The sequence below is a fragment of the Hermetia illucens genome, chromosome 3, assembly GCF_905115235.1.
Source record: "Hermetia illucens chromosome 3, iHerIll2.2.curated.20191125, whole genome shotgun sequence".
Classification (NCBI taxonomy): Eukaryota; Metazoa; Arthropoda; class Insecta; order Diptera; family Stratiomyidae; genus Hermetia; species Hermetia illucens.
The window spans coordinates 151,078,228-151,092,082 of record NC_051851.1 but is presented as its reverse complement, the minus strand read 5'-3'; the positions used below and the strand labels follow the sequence as shown (position 1 = coordinate 151,092,082).

The window sequence follows — 13,855 nt, the reverse complement described above, 5'->3', positions numbered from 1 at the left end:
TGGACAGAGCAGAAACACATTTCGCCAAACCAACAACAGTGGCATCAGCAAAGAATGCATCTGAAGTGCTATAGGCAGGGGGATGGAGCGGATTTGGGAGAAATTATTAGTTTTTATCAGAGTGGTATTCAATATTCCAGAATACCACATGCAGCGTTAAAAAAAATTTCGAACAAATTTGAATTCCAAAACGGATTTCTTCTAAAGAATTTGACAATGCCTAACGAGAGGTGACGCCAAAGGAGTTCCTCTAGATTCCTTTGTTATGGTTTGGTTCACCCTAAACAGTTTCCCGTATGTGGAGGAAATTCTTTCCCCGCTTGCAACTCAATGCTTTAATTGGCGAAATCTTTGGAGTCGTACACATGTGTTGTCACATACCAATGTCTGGTGGTGATGAAAATCAACTCCGAATTGGATGCTATCAGCAAAGAAGGCAGAGCAATACAGAAAAGTGGTGAATACTGCCATATAAGTCCCCCCATACCGTACCGTAAATTCCTCACGATGAGCTGTGCGAAAGCCGCGGAGGACGAAAGGCAATAACTGTGACCACGATGGACGACCAAGATCCATTAAAGCGACTGTTAGTATCCGGTGCCAACGTTTCAGCATCCTATTGGACTGCGGATAGTATGCAGTGCTCCTGGGCCGTTTGAAACCCAGGAGCTTGCCTAAGTCTGAGAAAAAAATAGACTCAAACTGTATTCCCCAGTCCATAATGATTACGACTAAAACACCAAACAGCGCGGCCCCTTCTCGACAGAGGGCCTACTTCCTTTTTTAAGTGCTGATCTTACACTGTCTAGTCCAAGAGTTTACGTCCTTGTTCACGGACGGTCAGAAGAATTTTATAGTGAATAACCCGTTCGTCATCCTAATACTTGGGTATGCAAAATCGTGTACTGCGTGAAATCCTTCTTTGCCTCTGTCTGAGGTCTAGGAAACTACCTGAACTTATATTTGGAGTTCGTCCCCAGTCTCTGAAGCTCTGCGCCTCGGTAATTGCCGTATAATCGACCGCGGCGGGGACTGTGACCTCCGAGATTTGCGACAAAGCGTCCCGAACGACGTTGTCTTTTCCAAACATGTGCTGGATGTCCGAAGTAAACTGGCTGATGAAGCTTAGTTGCCAAAGTTAGTGCCAAAGCCCGAAATTAAGGGGTTTGTGGTCCATTAACACGGTGAACAGCCTGCTCTCATGAGAGAAGCGGAAGTATTTAATGGAATTGTAGGCGGTGATTTACTTATGATCGTAGGCGCTGTAGTTACGTTGAGCTGGGTGGAGTTCTTTCGAAAAGAAGCGGTTGCCAGATTTAGTTCGCCCGTTGGCGAAGAGCGGCGCCTACCGTTGTGTCTGAGGCATTGACAGAAACGGCTTGGTGTGCCTCTGGTTGAGGAACTGCCAGTAATGTAGCATCAACTAGCTCTTGCTTCAAACGCTTTGAAGGCCTCACTAGACCACGCATCCTCGTGGGAATCTCTCGTTTTGGGCCCAAACAAGTAAGCGTTGAGGACCGCTCGGTGATGAACGGCCTTGGGCAGGAAACGACGATAGAAGTTTAACATGCCAAGAGAGAGCAGGGACTCAAGTATACGTTTAAAGTGCACTTGAAATGGTCTAAATGCGACGAAGAGGTGACCACACTTCATCCATCCAAACGAAATAGAAGTTTAAATTTCGTAAGACAGAGTGAATGAATCTCTTAGATGTCTGCGTGGTGTTGCACAAGCCAAATGTCGTCCTGGTGAACTCGAAGAGTCCGAAAGGTGTACAGATAGCCGTTTTGGCTATATCTTCGTGAACAACAGAGATTTGGTGATACGCCCTGGCCAAATCCAAGGTCGCGAAAACGCAGCCGTTTGTCAGTGAATGCACACAGTCATGGATGAGTGGAATAGGGTATCGGTCGGGAATTGGCTGAGCATTCAGACGCCTGTAATCTCCGCAATGCCTTCATTCCCTGTCTGGCTTAGGGACCATATGGAGTGGCGACAGCCAACAGCTATACCTTCGAAAACAATGGAAAGGGTGTCATTTGCGCAGGTGAAAATTTTTGCTGACAATTTTAAAGAGGTTTCGGGGTCGATTAAGGCTTTGTCTTGTAAATCCACCATCAGCCTATAGTGACACAGGATGTCTGCGCCTAAAATGGGGGTGCTAATGTCCATCAAGACGAATCGCCACGAAAACTTTCAGCGCAATCCGAGACTCACGTTTGCCTGCCTGCAGCCCTGTGAGAGAGGCGTTCGCGGCAGCCAGTCGTAGGTTCTTTTGTATCAACGTGTTTGGGCGGGGTACGGGGAGAACCGACACCTACCCGTTCGAGTCGATCAGGAAGCAACGCATGAACATAGGGTCGAAAATTGACAGGCGCTATAATTGAAATGAAGTCGATGGCCGTCTCCTTTTCTGGGAAAGTCCTTGCGAAGAAAGCAATTATTTTTATTTGCAATAATAATCTTGTAATAATAGCATCTTACCGTCCCTTGTTGCACCAGAGATTCGTTGAGCGTTTCCCGCAATTCGCGCACGTGACTATGCAGCGAGTCGCAGACCAGTTCCGCTTTATTATTCACAGCGACAAAATCCCGGCCACCACCAGGAAGCGTGTTCGACTTGAGGTCATCGGGGAAACTGGTGACCGAGAGTCGATGGTGGCAGAGGGGGAATTCAAAGGGAGTGACTATTTTAGTGTGATAAAGTTGTGATAAGCGTACAGTGGATAACATGTCTCGGTAATTCACGGACATTTTAACTAACTAACCCGTCCCTCTTCCTTTCTTGAATGGGCTTGGGACAATCTTTGACAAAGTCGATTTTTTGGTGCCCTGCGGTTGTAAGGCACCAGCAAATTGGCATTGATATGAAAATTTCCAGTTGCCATAACAGTTGTGACTTGAGTTATCACTGAACCAGATCAAAAGGTTACCTCTCTTTAATGGAATGGCAAACGCTGAATGCGGTTACCCCACTGGCGGTGTCAGTCAACGAGATTTTGGTTTTGGTTCACACAAACTCCAGTTTAACCATGGTAAGATCGCTGAAACCACACTTAGGACACAGAGGAGCGTGTCTACTCTTCCCGACAAAGGAACAGGTTTTGAATAGACCTTGACCGATATATCGGGATTGCAGAATAAATTTTATTGTTTGTTTATTGAGCTTCTGTGTTAATGGAACTGTGAGGTTTTCCTTCCTGAAAAGGACTAGTAGGTTAGCTGAGGTGTACTGTGTGTTTTGAGTGCTCTAGCTTGATCTGCCCTATTCTCAGCATTTCCTGCGTGTGTAAAACCGGATGGATTAAGGGATGCATTGCAATTAAGCTAATCTTGTCCACAAGAAGGTAGATGATCCCTGAATCCTTCCCAAACATTCAGATAAAACTGACTCAGTTGCAAGGGTATTCAGCAAATATTCCCCACCCATTCCATTCAAAGATATGATGAAGCAGTACCAATGATTAAAGGAACTAAGAGCATGAATACATCGAGGGTTCAATGCCTGCTGGGGTTCAAAGAATATGAATTCGAAGTTGGAAGCAAAGGATTCGGTACATTCGTAAAGGTGAATAGAAAAAGTTAAGGCCAACGACCCGGTCTAAAGAAAACTTTCCTAGGTAAGAGCTGAGAGGAAGCAAAATCGGAAGCTGGCTTAGGGGAAGTGTTTTCCTTATATTTTCAATTCCTAAAACAAGGAATTCAACTTTCTAGCATCTTCCATCAAACTAACTTCCTTTTTTGCAACATTTCGCTAGTTTCAGTTCTATTAGTCCTTCTCAGTACGAAAAAAAAAAATATAAGAATGCAGTTCTGCTGCCAACAAATGCCTTTCAACTTTCAAAACGAAAAACATCCTTTTTCTCCTTGCAAAAATGTAGTCAGCGCAACAATTTCTTCTACGCTATTTTCACTGGTGCCGTTCGTTTACTTTGGAATAAAGCTTAATAACCCAGAATCTGTTGATTTACACATGTATATGTATAAGTGAACCCATACAGGGTCCCGTTCGAAGGCTGGAAAGAAAAGGAGTAGGAAAGAACGGCGTCGTTAACAGCATCGGCAAGTTTGTTAGCGCCTTGTGAACTTCTGTGTCTACAGCGAAAAAGAACCATTCTTCCCCTCGAGTCAAAGAAAATACGCTCAAGGGCTGCAAGGAATGTGTATAAGGAACGTGTATCCTCCTTTGTTTGACTCTTCATTCAAGAGGAAAGTCTGAAGTTGTACATCATATCTTCCACTTTCTTTGCCTTTCTTCGTGACTTTTTTTTTCTGTGCCCTCCATCCCTCAAGTCCTGCCAGTTTTCCAGCAGAGGCATCGTGTATTTCATATTCTTTGACATCCTTTCAGCTATTTGATAGCAAAATAACATTTAGATGAATTTACAGACGAGCAGGAATAGCAAGGAAATGGAAAAGTCACACGGACGGAATGATTAGCAAGTGTACACTCGGAAAAATCACTTTAATTGCTGAAAGTATGTCTCTTGGACGAGCAACATTTTTTGACACGACGACACTGAAATGCGAAAAGTGCGAGGACGTTTTAGTTTGAAAAAGATACTTTTTAAGAATAAAGTGGGAGTGCTCCAAAAGATACGAAATTGAAGCTCTTTAACTATTTCCCGGAGAAATTAAATTGGGAAGAATATCTTCCTCGCCCAACTTCGTTACGTGTATATCCTTCCTTCTGAAAAGTTTAAAATTTGTGCAAATTGCATAATTTTTTGCTTCCAAACAAGCAACAATTTCCATGAAAGCATCCCAATTCCAACAATTTTTTCTTCTCGCAACATTCATTGATCTTAAATTTAAATATAAATTGGACTTGAGGCAACAACGTGCACTGGAGGTTTCCAAATTGTAATTAATTTTCTCATTTGTATTGGGGGTGGAAAACCTACAATAGCCGCATTTGAAACGTTTCGGGACTGAAAATACGTCATGGAAAGGAAAATAATCGATTTCGTGAGTCGCAGATCTCCTGCTTCACAGAAATAAAAATGCAATTGCGTCTGAACTGGCTTCCCCTCCCCACTAGTAAGGAGGGATGGAAACGTTACTTTGATATAAAAGTTTCAGAAGAGAGATCGATAATCATATAATTTGGCAAGAGCTTGTTCGACCTTACTCATCCCGATTTCGAGCCACTGCTCCACTTGTCTCCCATTTTTAAGGTCGACATTAAAAGAATTTCGTTTAGCTTCGAATTTCGTCAATTTGCCGTCCATTGTCCGAAGCTTTAATTAATTTCGAATTAATTTTGTTCCTTTTTTTGTGTCCTTGTTTCAGCTTCTTCCCAGGCGAAAGTGTGGAAGATCGAGCGTACCAAATTTCGCACAATTATGGTCAATTTGGGTAGCAGAGAACGAGAGGAGAATTTGAATTTTTTAAGGTCGGTCCCGCTCCTCAAAGACCTTCCAGAAGAGATTTTACTGCGCGTCGTGGATCTACTGAAGCGGGTACGGGTCGCATAATGTCATCGAATTATAGTTATTTATGCTGAAAATGGTTAATTGAAATTTTCAGGTGTTCTTCCCGACAAACACGTGCATTGTGCGGCAGGGAAACGTGGGAAATGATTTCTTCATAATTCGAGGAGGTAGCGTGACAATCAAGAAAAACGTGGAAGGTGGAGGCGAGAGGGTCGTTGGTAGACGGAAACGTGGAGAGTACTTTGGTGAACAGGCGTTGTTGAACGAGGACCGAAGGATGGCTAGCGTCTATGCAGATGCACCAGGAGCAGAATGCTTGAAGCTGGATCGAGTGTAAGTACAAAGGATTATGACATGAATTTAAAATGACTCATGAATACCTATCGATAATGATTCTTCTCTCAGAATTTTGGAATTATTGATTTCCTTTTTGTGTGCTTATTACCGAGAGATAATCTGTTGAGGAGCTTATCCTTTGTGGGATATAAAGCACTAACCAAGTCCTTTTCCTTGTTCATCATTTCGGTTTCATTATTGTTTAGTCTTAAAAGAAAACTACCAGACAAAAATGTGGACTCATATTGAAATCAGGACCTTATCTGACTAAATAAAGCCCTTCCAATATATCAGAACAGATATGCGTCCAGCTTTTCATTGAAATCTATAGACCGACCCATTTGTATTTCTACGTGTATACAGGATGAAAGATGCGGTTAGCTTTGGAGCACCACCAGTTTTATGGTCCTTTCAAATCGAAGACACTGTTTAATGGAATACCCCACAAATATCGCAGGATTTCTGACAGGGCGTGTGGGACTACCCACTGTAACCACCATCAGTACCAAAAACGTTTAACCTGACCTGAAAGGAACCGTCACATTGGAAGTTTAGGGAGAGAGACAATTAAAATGACGCGTTCCACTTTTGAGATAATACTTGTATGTCCCCGCTAAATTCAGTCCCTAGAAGAAATCGTTGCTTTCAGGTCCACGGCGTCGAAATTCGGGGAGGCTCTCAGTAGCCGTTGTTGTCGATAGCCGTCCTCGCTCATTGTTCGTCCAAAAAGAAGGAAAGAAGCGTGGGCCGTGTACTACTCGAAGGATGCATCGAGGGTTGCTGCATAGCGGTGAACGGACCGTTGCAGGAGCAAGCCTTCCGAAACTTCGAAGTGTTGCGCGAAACCCATCAACAGATAACACTAGGCGCCACAGTACTCCTCTACCAGTGATGAAGTTATGATACAAACTGAGGGTGAAAAGGATTTCAAGGCACACCAAACCGGCATGATAGCGATCGGCAAAACTCGAAGATATTCTTGGATGAGTCGTTGGCTGTTAGTCGTCCTGCAAAGCTGATTGCTGCTGTTGTTGAGGTCGTGTATCATCGGTGGGAATGGGTCGTCCTTCATCATGCATCTTCTCCCCAAGTATATAGGTAGGCTTCAAACGGTCGATAGAGATATTAACTACCTGCCGTGAGTTTTGCCCAGAAAAATCTTCTCTGAGCAGCGGATGATCGGGAAAGGATCATCGTGCGGCATTTGGTTTATACCTTTGACGGCGTCATGTATTACGAAGCCATGTTTCGTGCAAGCAAAGTTCTTGAAGATGAGCACTTTGTGTTCACCTTGTCGTTGCCTGTTCGTTGGTCTGAGCTGCTGGAAATGTTGACGTAACTCGGTGATGAACAAAGCCGGATCATAGTTGTTCATATTTGACGGCATACGCAATTCGTCAGGAAACCGGAGAGGTGGGCCCTACACAAAGTCAGCGCGGTGGCTTCTGAATCATCCCGCCACGATTCAAGCTGCTGATGGAAAAGTGAGTTGGCTTAAGCATGGTAAAGCGTTCTGAGGAGATACGTCGCAACTGTCAACTGGCTAAGTAGTTTGGACAGGTGCGATTCCAACTGATTCTGCACTGTTTGACAACCAGTTAGACAGCGAACAGCTCTTGGTCAAAGGTGCTGAAGTGTGTCTGAGCAGGGCTAAACTTCTTTGAAAAGAACTCTAACGGCTCCCACACTCCATTAACTTGTTACTGAAGGATCGCGTCAGCACTGAAATCAGAAGGGTCTGTGAGTAGCACAAGTGGAACTCCAACCTAAAGATACACAAGCAAGGTAGCGTGCGCGAGGTCATCTTGTAAAAAGCCCTTTCTACTTCAGGAGTCCAACGAAGTGCGGCTTTTTCAATGAGAAAGAGAGAAAAAGAAGCGGTAACCATTTCCTCTCTGGTATCTCCAAAGGCTTTATTCTGGGCCCGCTATTACCTTCATTCCTTATTAGCTGCAGTTGTTTCTTACTATATCGTTGCCTATAAACTATTTCCCCCCTACAATCAAACCTGGATACTCAGGCTCGCTGGTGCTTTGTTAATGAGTTAACGCAAAACATCAGCCAGGTTCACTGGATGTCCTACTCGCTGAAATCCCAACCCACTTGCTTCCCCTACTCTCTTGATGGATATTCCTTTTTATATCAGAATTCAATCCAAGACCTCGGGGTAACATTTGAAGCTTGACATTTCAACACCCACTGCCTGCAAGTCACCAATCGCAAAGCCAAATTTTCAGAGTTTATATGTTTTTTCCCTGATTTCACCTCCTTCGTTAGAGGTATCTTTTAGTACTGCTTCGTTATGTGGTCACCCTTCCATTACAGTGACTGCCTTGTGCCTTGTCCTAGAAAAACTATCGCTGTTATTTACCCGTTGGTGAGGTATATAAACCACGCAATTACTTGCTTCAGCTCCTGGAACGCCTGCACTCCTTCTCTACAGTTCCGCGCTAACTGAACTTGACACGACCCACCTGTCGACCATCTTCGGGGAGTGGATTGCACTGCATGGCATAGCTAGGAACCCAATTGCCGCCTCTCCTTAATGTATCACCTATCCACCGACACTTTCGCCTTCCGATCATAGTGCGTACGGGTGCCAGGGCTGTGCCCCAACCAAGTTCCTCGTTTGCAATTGTATCAGACCAGCGCAACTCGACGATACGATCCAGACAATTGTTGACAAAGGCTCGGGGCTTCTTTACGAAATGACTTCTCTCCTGCTTGAAGGAGCAGCCCGGATATGCATGTTTTGTTGACCAGCCATTTCATCCACAAGAGGCGGGGTGTTAAACGGTTAAGGACCGTGGTCTAGTATTCATTCCACCTTTTCAGCGGTTGAGTGAACTGAGTGTCCGGATAGCTGAGTGGTTAGAGTAAAAGGCTGTCGTATGAAAGGTCGCGATTCAAATCTCACTGGTTATCGTGATTTGACGTCGCATACCAGTCGACTCAGCTGTGAATGAGTACCTGAATCAAACCAGGGTAATAATATCGGGCGAGCGCAATGCTGACCACATTGCCTCCTACAGTGTACTGTAGTGTCCCGTAACGTCTTGAATGAAGTACTCTAACACACTTCAAGGCCCTGATCCAATATGAATTGTTCCGCCAACGATTATTACGATACTGTCGTACAAATTCCAGAAGCCAATCATAGGAGGTTTATGATGTGTGTGAAGGTGTCGCAAGTTTTAGGTTGGGTTGACTTTTGTGTGATTTCATAATGAATCGTGAATCAAATTATTGTTGTATGCTAGCCTGGAGGCTTTACAACGATTCGAAAGGGGTTGTCTTTTGGCCTACAAAGAAAATTCATGAATTCTCCACCTATGCCCAGGAAGTGGAAGAGAATCCTCGATGGTGGAGTGCTCCTCGAAAGTGCCCACGCAAGACAATTTTTTGGGCGAGCCTCGACTCTAACTAAAGTGCTGGGTAGGCACCGGGCGGAGACAATTAGCAAAAAATCATCCGGACCCGACATTTCAAGAGCAAATTATAAGATATATAGTGACGCCAGTGTTATTCGCAGATTTCCTATGCCAATACAGATTTCTAATGGATTTGCGCAACAGATCCCTAAATGACACGACAACTCCCTAGATCATCAGGAAGAATCCCTACCTACATAGATTTCCATTATTTTCGAAGATGTTACTAACCCACATATTCGCGTCTTTTTCAAAAATACCGCAATATCGCTACCGAACGTGGTCTCCTTGAGTTCGTTATGCATGATGTTCAGCACCACATCAACACTACTGGTTCCCCTACCTTTCTGAAATCCGCCCTTTATCACCAGAAGTTCAAACTTCTGCGGTTGCACGGAAAGTGTTCGTAAGACTTCCCCAGGCAGCTGTTGAGCACATCACTCCTTTTTGTTTTTGTTACGGACACTGTTACACGGGACATCCAACGTCCAGCACCCTATAAACTGCTTTATGCAGATGATGTTTTCCTAGCATCTAATAGCAAAAACGATCTCGAGAAACTTGTCCTAAAATGGAATGATCGCCCCATGCAACACGGCCTCAGATTGAATCTGAATAAAACTGAATTTTTGACGACCGATCCCCATGAAACCCCAGCCCAGAACTAAGCGCCAATGGAGAACTGCGTTATGAAATTACTTAACGCATTAGCGTAACTTGCATGAAGTGGCGTTCCGCAACTTTGTGATCGACGTTTCAACGAACGTCTCACATCCAAAATTTACCGAAATGTCGTCCGTCCTGTCGCTTTCGATGGTTCTAAGTTCTGACCGACTATAAAAGGCAATGAACGGCGTCTTGAGGTAATGGGGACGAAGATGTTGCGTTGGACTATTGGCGTGACACGCTTTGATGACATCCGAAATGAGGATTTCCGTGATTGATATGGGATTGCACTGATCGTGGAACAATTGCGAGAAAGGCGTCTTCGATGGTATGGTCACGTTATTCACGCTAACGAGAATTCACTTGCCAAAATTGGTCTGAACATCAAAGTGGATGGTGAACGGCTTGATACGCTGGATGGGGATTTAAGAGCCTCAAGATCAGGCATTTGATAGGACCAAAGGCGAAACCGATCATGACGAACCGAACCCGCTTGCGAACGGCACAAAGGCTGAAGAAAAAGACGTCAGCTATTAGGCTTCGTCACTTAACATTGGTCCTAAACCCAATAGCGAATGAGGACTTTGCGACGATTACAGACGTCTAAATGTTCAAACGATTCCAGACCCATACTCCATTCTACTCACTGACAATGTTTTCGCAGTCTATCGCAGACTGCGATATTTTCTTGACCATAGACTTTGGCGAAGCACATCATCTAATCCCTATATATCCTGAAGATATTCCAAAGACAGTAATTTGAACGCCTTTTGGACTCTTCGAGTTTATACCGAAACTTTTGGCCTATGCAATACGGCACAAACTTTTCAGAGATTCATCCACTCTGTATTACGAAAACTCCACTTTTGTTTCGTTTACTTGGATAAAGTTTTTGTCACGTCCTACTCTAAGCCCGGGTAGCATTCCCCAATATTCCCTTGAGGCCGCTGAGCAAGCAACTGATTCCCGCCCAACAGGATTACAACACCTACGATCGTGAGTTATTAACCGCATGCCTTACAACAAAAAGCTTCCACTATTCTCTTCAAGGCAGATGCTTCACAAATTTCATGGGCCATAAGTCACCCAAGATGCTTTGTGATAGAAACCCGACAAAGCGTCCCTTCAGCAACTTCGGCATCTGAGCCTGAGGAGGAGTAGAAAGCAGATATACTTCTTCAGGACCTCAGCACCAACTCCAAATATACGTTTAATAAGCCTCCTATCTTCGACTTCCACAGCAAACTGTTTAATGCGTTTACGATTTAGTGAATCGGTTGGTCCCCGCAAAATATTTCAAGTCGTCGTATACCAGACAGTTCAGCGCAAGGCGCAAATGCAAAACTAGAAAGCATGTGAGGAAAACCGTAGGGGTGCTCCCTCGGCCTACCAAGTGCTTCGACACAATCCATCTTGCCTTAATTAGTCCTTTGCAAGGTTCGCATGATATCAGGTATTGCCTTAAAATCATAGATGGGCTCATGCGGTGGCTTCAAGTAATTGGGCTTTTGCAAAATTCGCACGGTATAAGGTATTGTGCAAAAAACATCGACAGGTTCATGCGGTGGTTTGAGGCGGTACTTCTGAAGGACATTCCTTCGCAGTCTTGTTCCGAGGCTCCCTCGAGATTGGATTGCATGCTTTGTGCGCCGACAGTTATCATTACCCGGTCAGGAAATGTAGTCTCCCTTTTTTCAGAGGTAGGCACACTCCTCATCTTGAAGCGCTGGCAAACAACCGCGAACAAGACGCTGGAAGCCGCTAAAGTAGTCCAAAATGACCCTTTTTGGTCCCGACACCAAAAATTCGAGCTGATATACGGGGAAAACCTGAGACCCCACATCGAAGCTGTTCTCGACATAGCACGCACCTTAACACTACCAGATTGTTGCATTGTGAAAGCGGAAGCCGTCACCACCCACCAACCATGCGAGAATCGTGACGACATGCCCGGGGATCTCGACACCTGCACGCAAAGTTTAATTAGGAAGGACGCCTCCTGAATGCTCTTTCGAGGTCCTCGAGCGCGGCTCACCCCATTTTAACGTCAACGTTAAGGACACAATCAAGAGGGTATTCCTGGCCCGACTAAACCCTTTCTACAGGCAGAAAGCCCATTTTGACTTGTTTCATTTGACGTGAAGGAGCCAGTTCCTTTGATTTCAGCTGGGGGCTACTGTGGTGGAGTGACTAATTTGTGTGAAGAACGCACTCAGTTGTGGGTATGCAGGAAAGAGATGGCCATGACAGAAAGCGAATGCCCCTAACCGACAATGTAGCAGACAGAAACTATTTGGGGAGGTAACGATTAGACAACAACATAATACTGCTGTGGCAACTTCTGCGAAAAACGACTCTAATACTGAATCAGAAGCAGAGTTTTAAGTTTTAAGCAACTGAGCTACGGATTACTAGAAGTTTACGAATGGTAAGCGTAAAGATGCCACAGGCAAGGTGTCTGTGCCTTTTGAAAGAAACCATATCCATCAGCTCTTCCACCACGAAAAGTCCGGGAGGCAGAGGGTGACGTACCTCTTTGAATACCTTCATTTGCCGCAGAGGAACTCGAGAGAATATTTGTAGACGTAGGTTGGATGGCATAATTTATTCACAGAAACTGGAAGTGACGCCTAAACCCGAAATATTAGAGAAAGTACATTCATGAAAAAGGACCAATGTTACCACGGCACTTGCAAAAATATTATAGTCTGTGGGCTAAGGCGGAGGCGGAGAGCGTTCGAAGTTGAAATGTTGTGAACTATATTGAAGGATGTACCGAGTCTCTTATAGTTCTCCGTACCTTTAGAGTAATATCAAGCGAAGCAGTCTTAGTTATGGTAGGCCAGACTGCGATTAAAAAAGTTGGATAGTGAATGCACTTGTTTCACGGGGGAAGTACAGGCAAACTGGACACTAGTGTAGAGCAACGGGGTTCGAATTATCGGGACCAACCATCGCCTTATATGGAATAGTCTCCTAAGGGCCAGAAACCTATCCAGATTGTCAAAGATGTTAGAAAGCGGAGCTTGAACGAAGAAGGATCCACATATTGGTCGATTGGAAGACTATTCTAGCATGTCCGGTGGGCTTTCATAGGAGGGGTTTTCTCTATTCCGTTATGGCTCCTGGTATATAACGTATATAACGGACGCACGCTGAGTGCTAGGAAGGCTGGGCTGGTTATGTTTATCAGCGGTGGTAAGCCAGCATTGAGGGACAATATCAGAAATTCTACTGATTGCTCTGGTGTTCTGGTGCCAACAGTTGCTGTTGCATCTGACGACCGAACGAAACATTCTTGATGTGGTGGCAGAGCACTTAGACTTCGCTAGTAATTAGGAATCTCAAAGACTGGCTCGCCAAGAATCTGGGTCCACAATGGCAAGGTCTGACTTCGGTGCATCCGGTCATTCATTGTCAAGTCTACTTGGAAGAAAAGAATAATAATGATTCACGTAGCCAAATAAAGAAATTTATGTTCTTTCCGACAGACGAAAATCTTTGGCTAGCACCACTAGAGTGACATTATTGGTGTCTCTTAAGGAATGGGACAAGAGGTCGGTAGAAGTGGGACAAAAACGCCCAAGTAGGTCAAGCCATTCCTCCCTAAACTAAGACAGTGACTCTTTGAGGGTTCACGTAAAACCCCCCACCTGTCTAGATGTCTTAATTCCTCGGTCTTCTTAAGACACGGATTGATTTTATGACCACAATCAGAGCCCCGCTGTGACAAGCAACAACGGTACCAGTCTATACCAAGTGCATAGCTTAGCATTCATACTGGTGGTGCAAGACCTACCTAAATCTCTACCGAACTAAGGAGTACGGCACCCGTGTTGAAACGTAACACCACGCCGAGGCCCGAAGGTCTCTTCTCGCTTGAGCATAACCAACAACCCCCATGAAGCTCGCACTAGGGGGCCAACCGCAAATAACCGAGCTCACATACAATGGGAGTTCACCCGAAGTATGAGAGCCCAGGGACTA

At 44.7% G+C, this 13,855-nt stretch overlaps 2 protein-coding genes across 4 annotated transcripts in view; one reads left to right on the top strand and one right to left on the bottom strand.

The window, feature by feature from the left end:
* Positions 1 to 13,855, bottom strand: part of LOC119651725 — a 613,458-nt gene that overhangs the window by 388,950 nt on the left and 210,653 nt on the right. The window lies entirely within an intron of this gene.
* Positions 1 to 13,855, top strand: part of LOC119651726 (cGMP-dependent protein kinase, isozyme 1) — a 59,031-nt gene that overhangs the window by 41,140 nt on the left and 4,036 nt on the right. For all 3 annotated transcript variants that reach the window (XM_038055450.1, XM_038055453.1, XM_038055452.1), the window contains 2 exons: positions 5,293 to 5,462; positions 5,530 to 5,768. In XM_038055450.1, the coding sequence (XP_037911378.1) occupies positions 5,293 to 5,462; positions 5,530 to 5,768 (409 nt within the window). The remainder of the gene's footprint in view (positions 1 to 5,292; positions 5,463 to 5,529; positions 5,769 to 13,855) is intronic.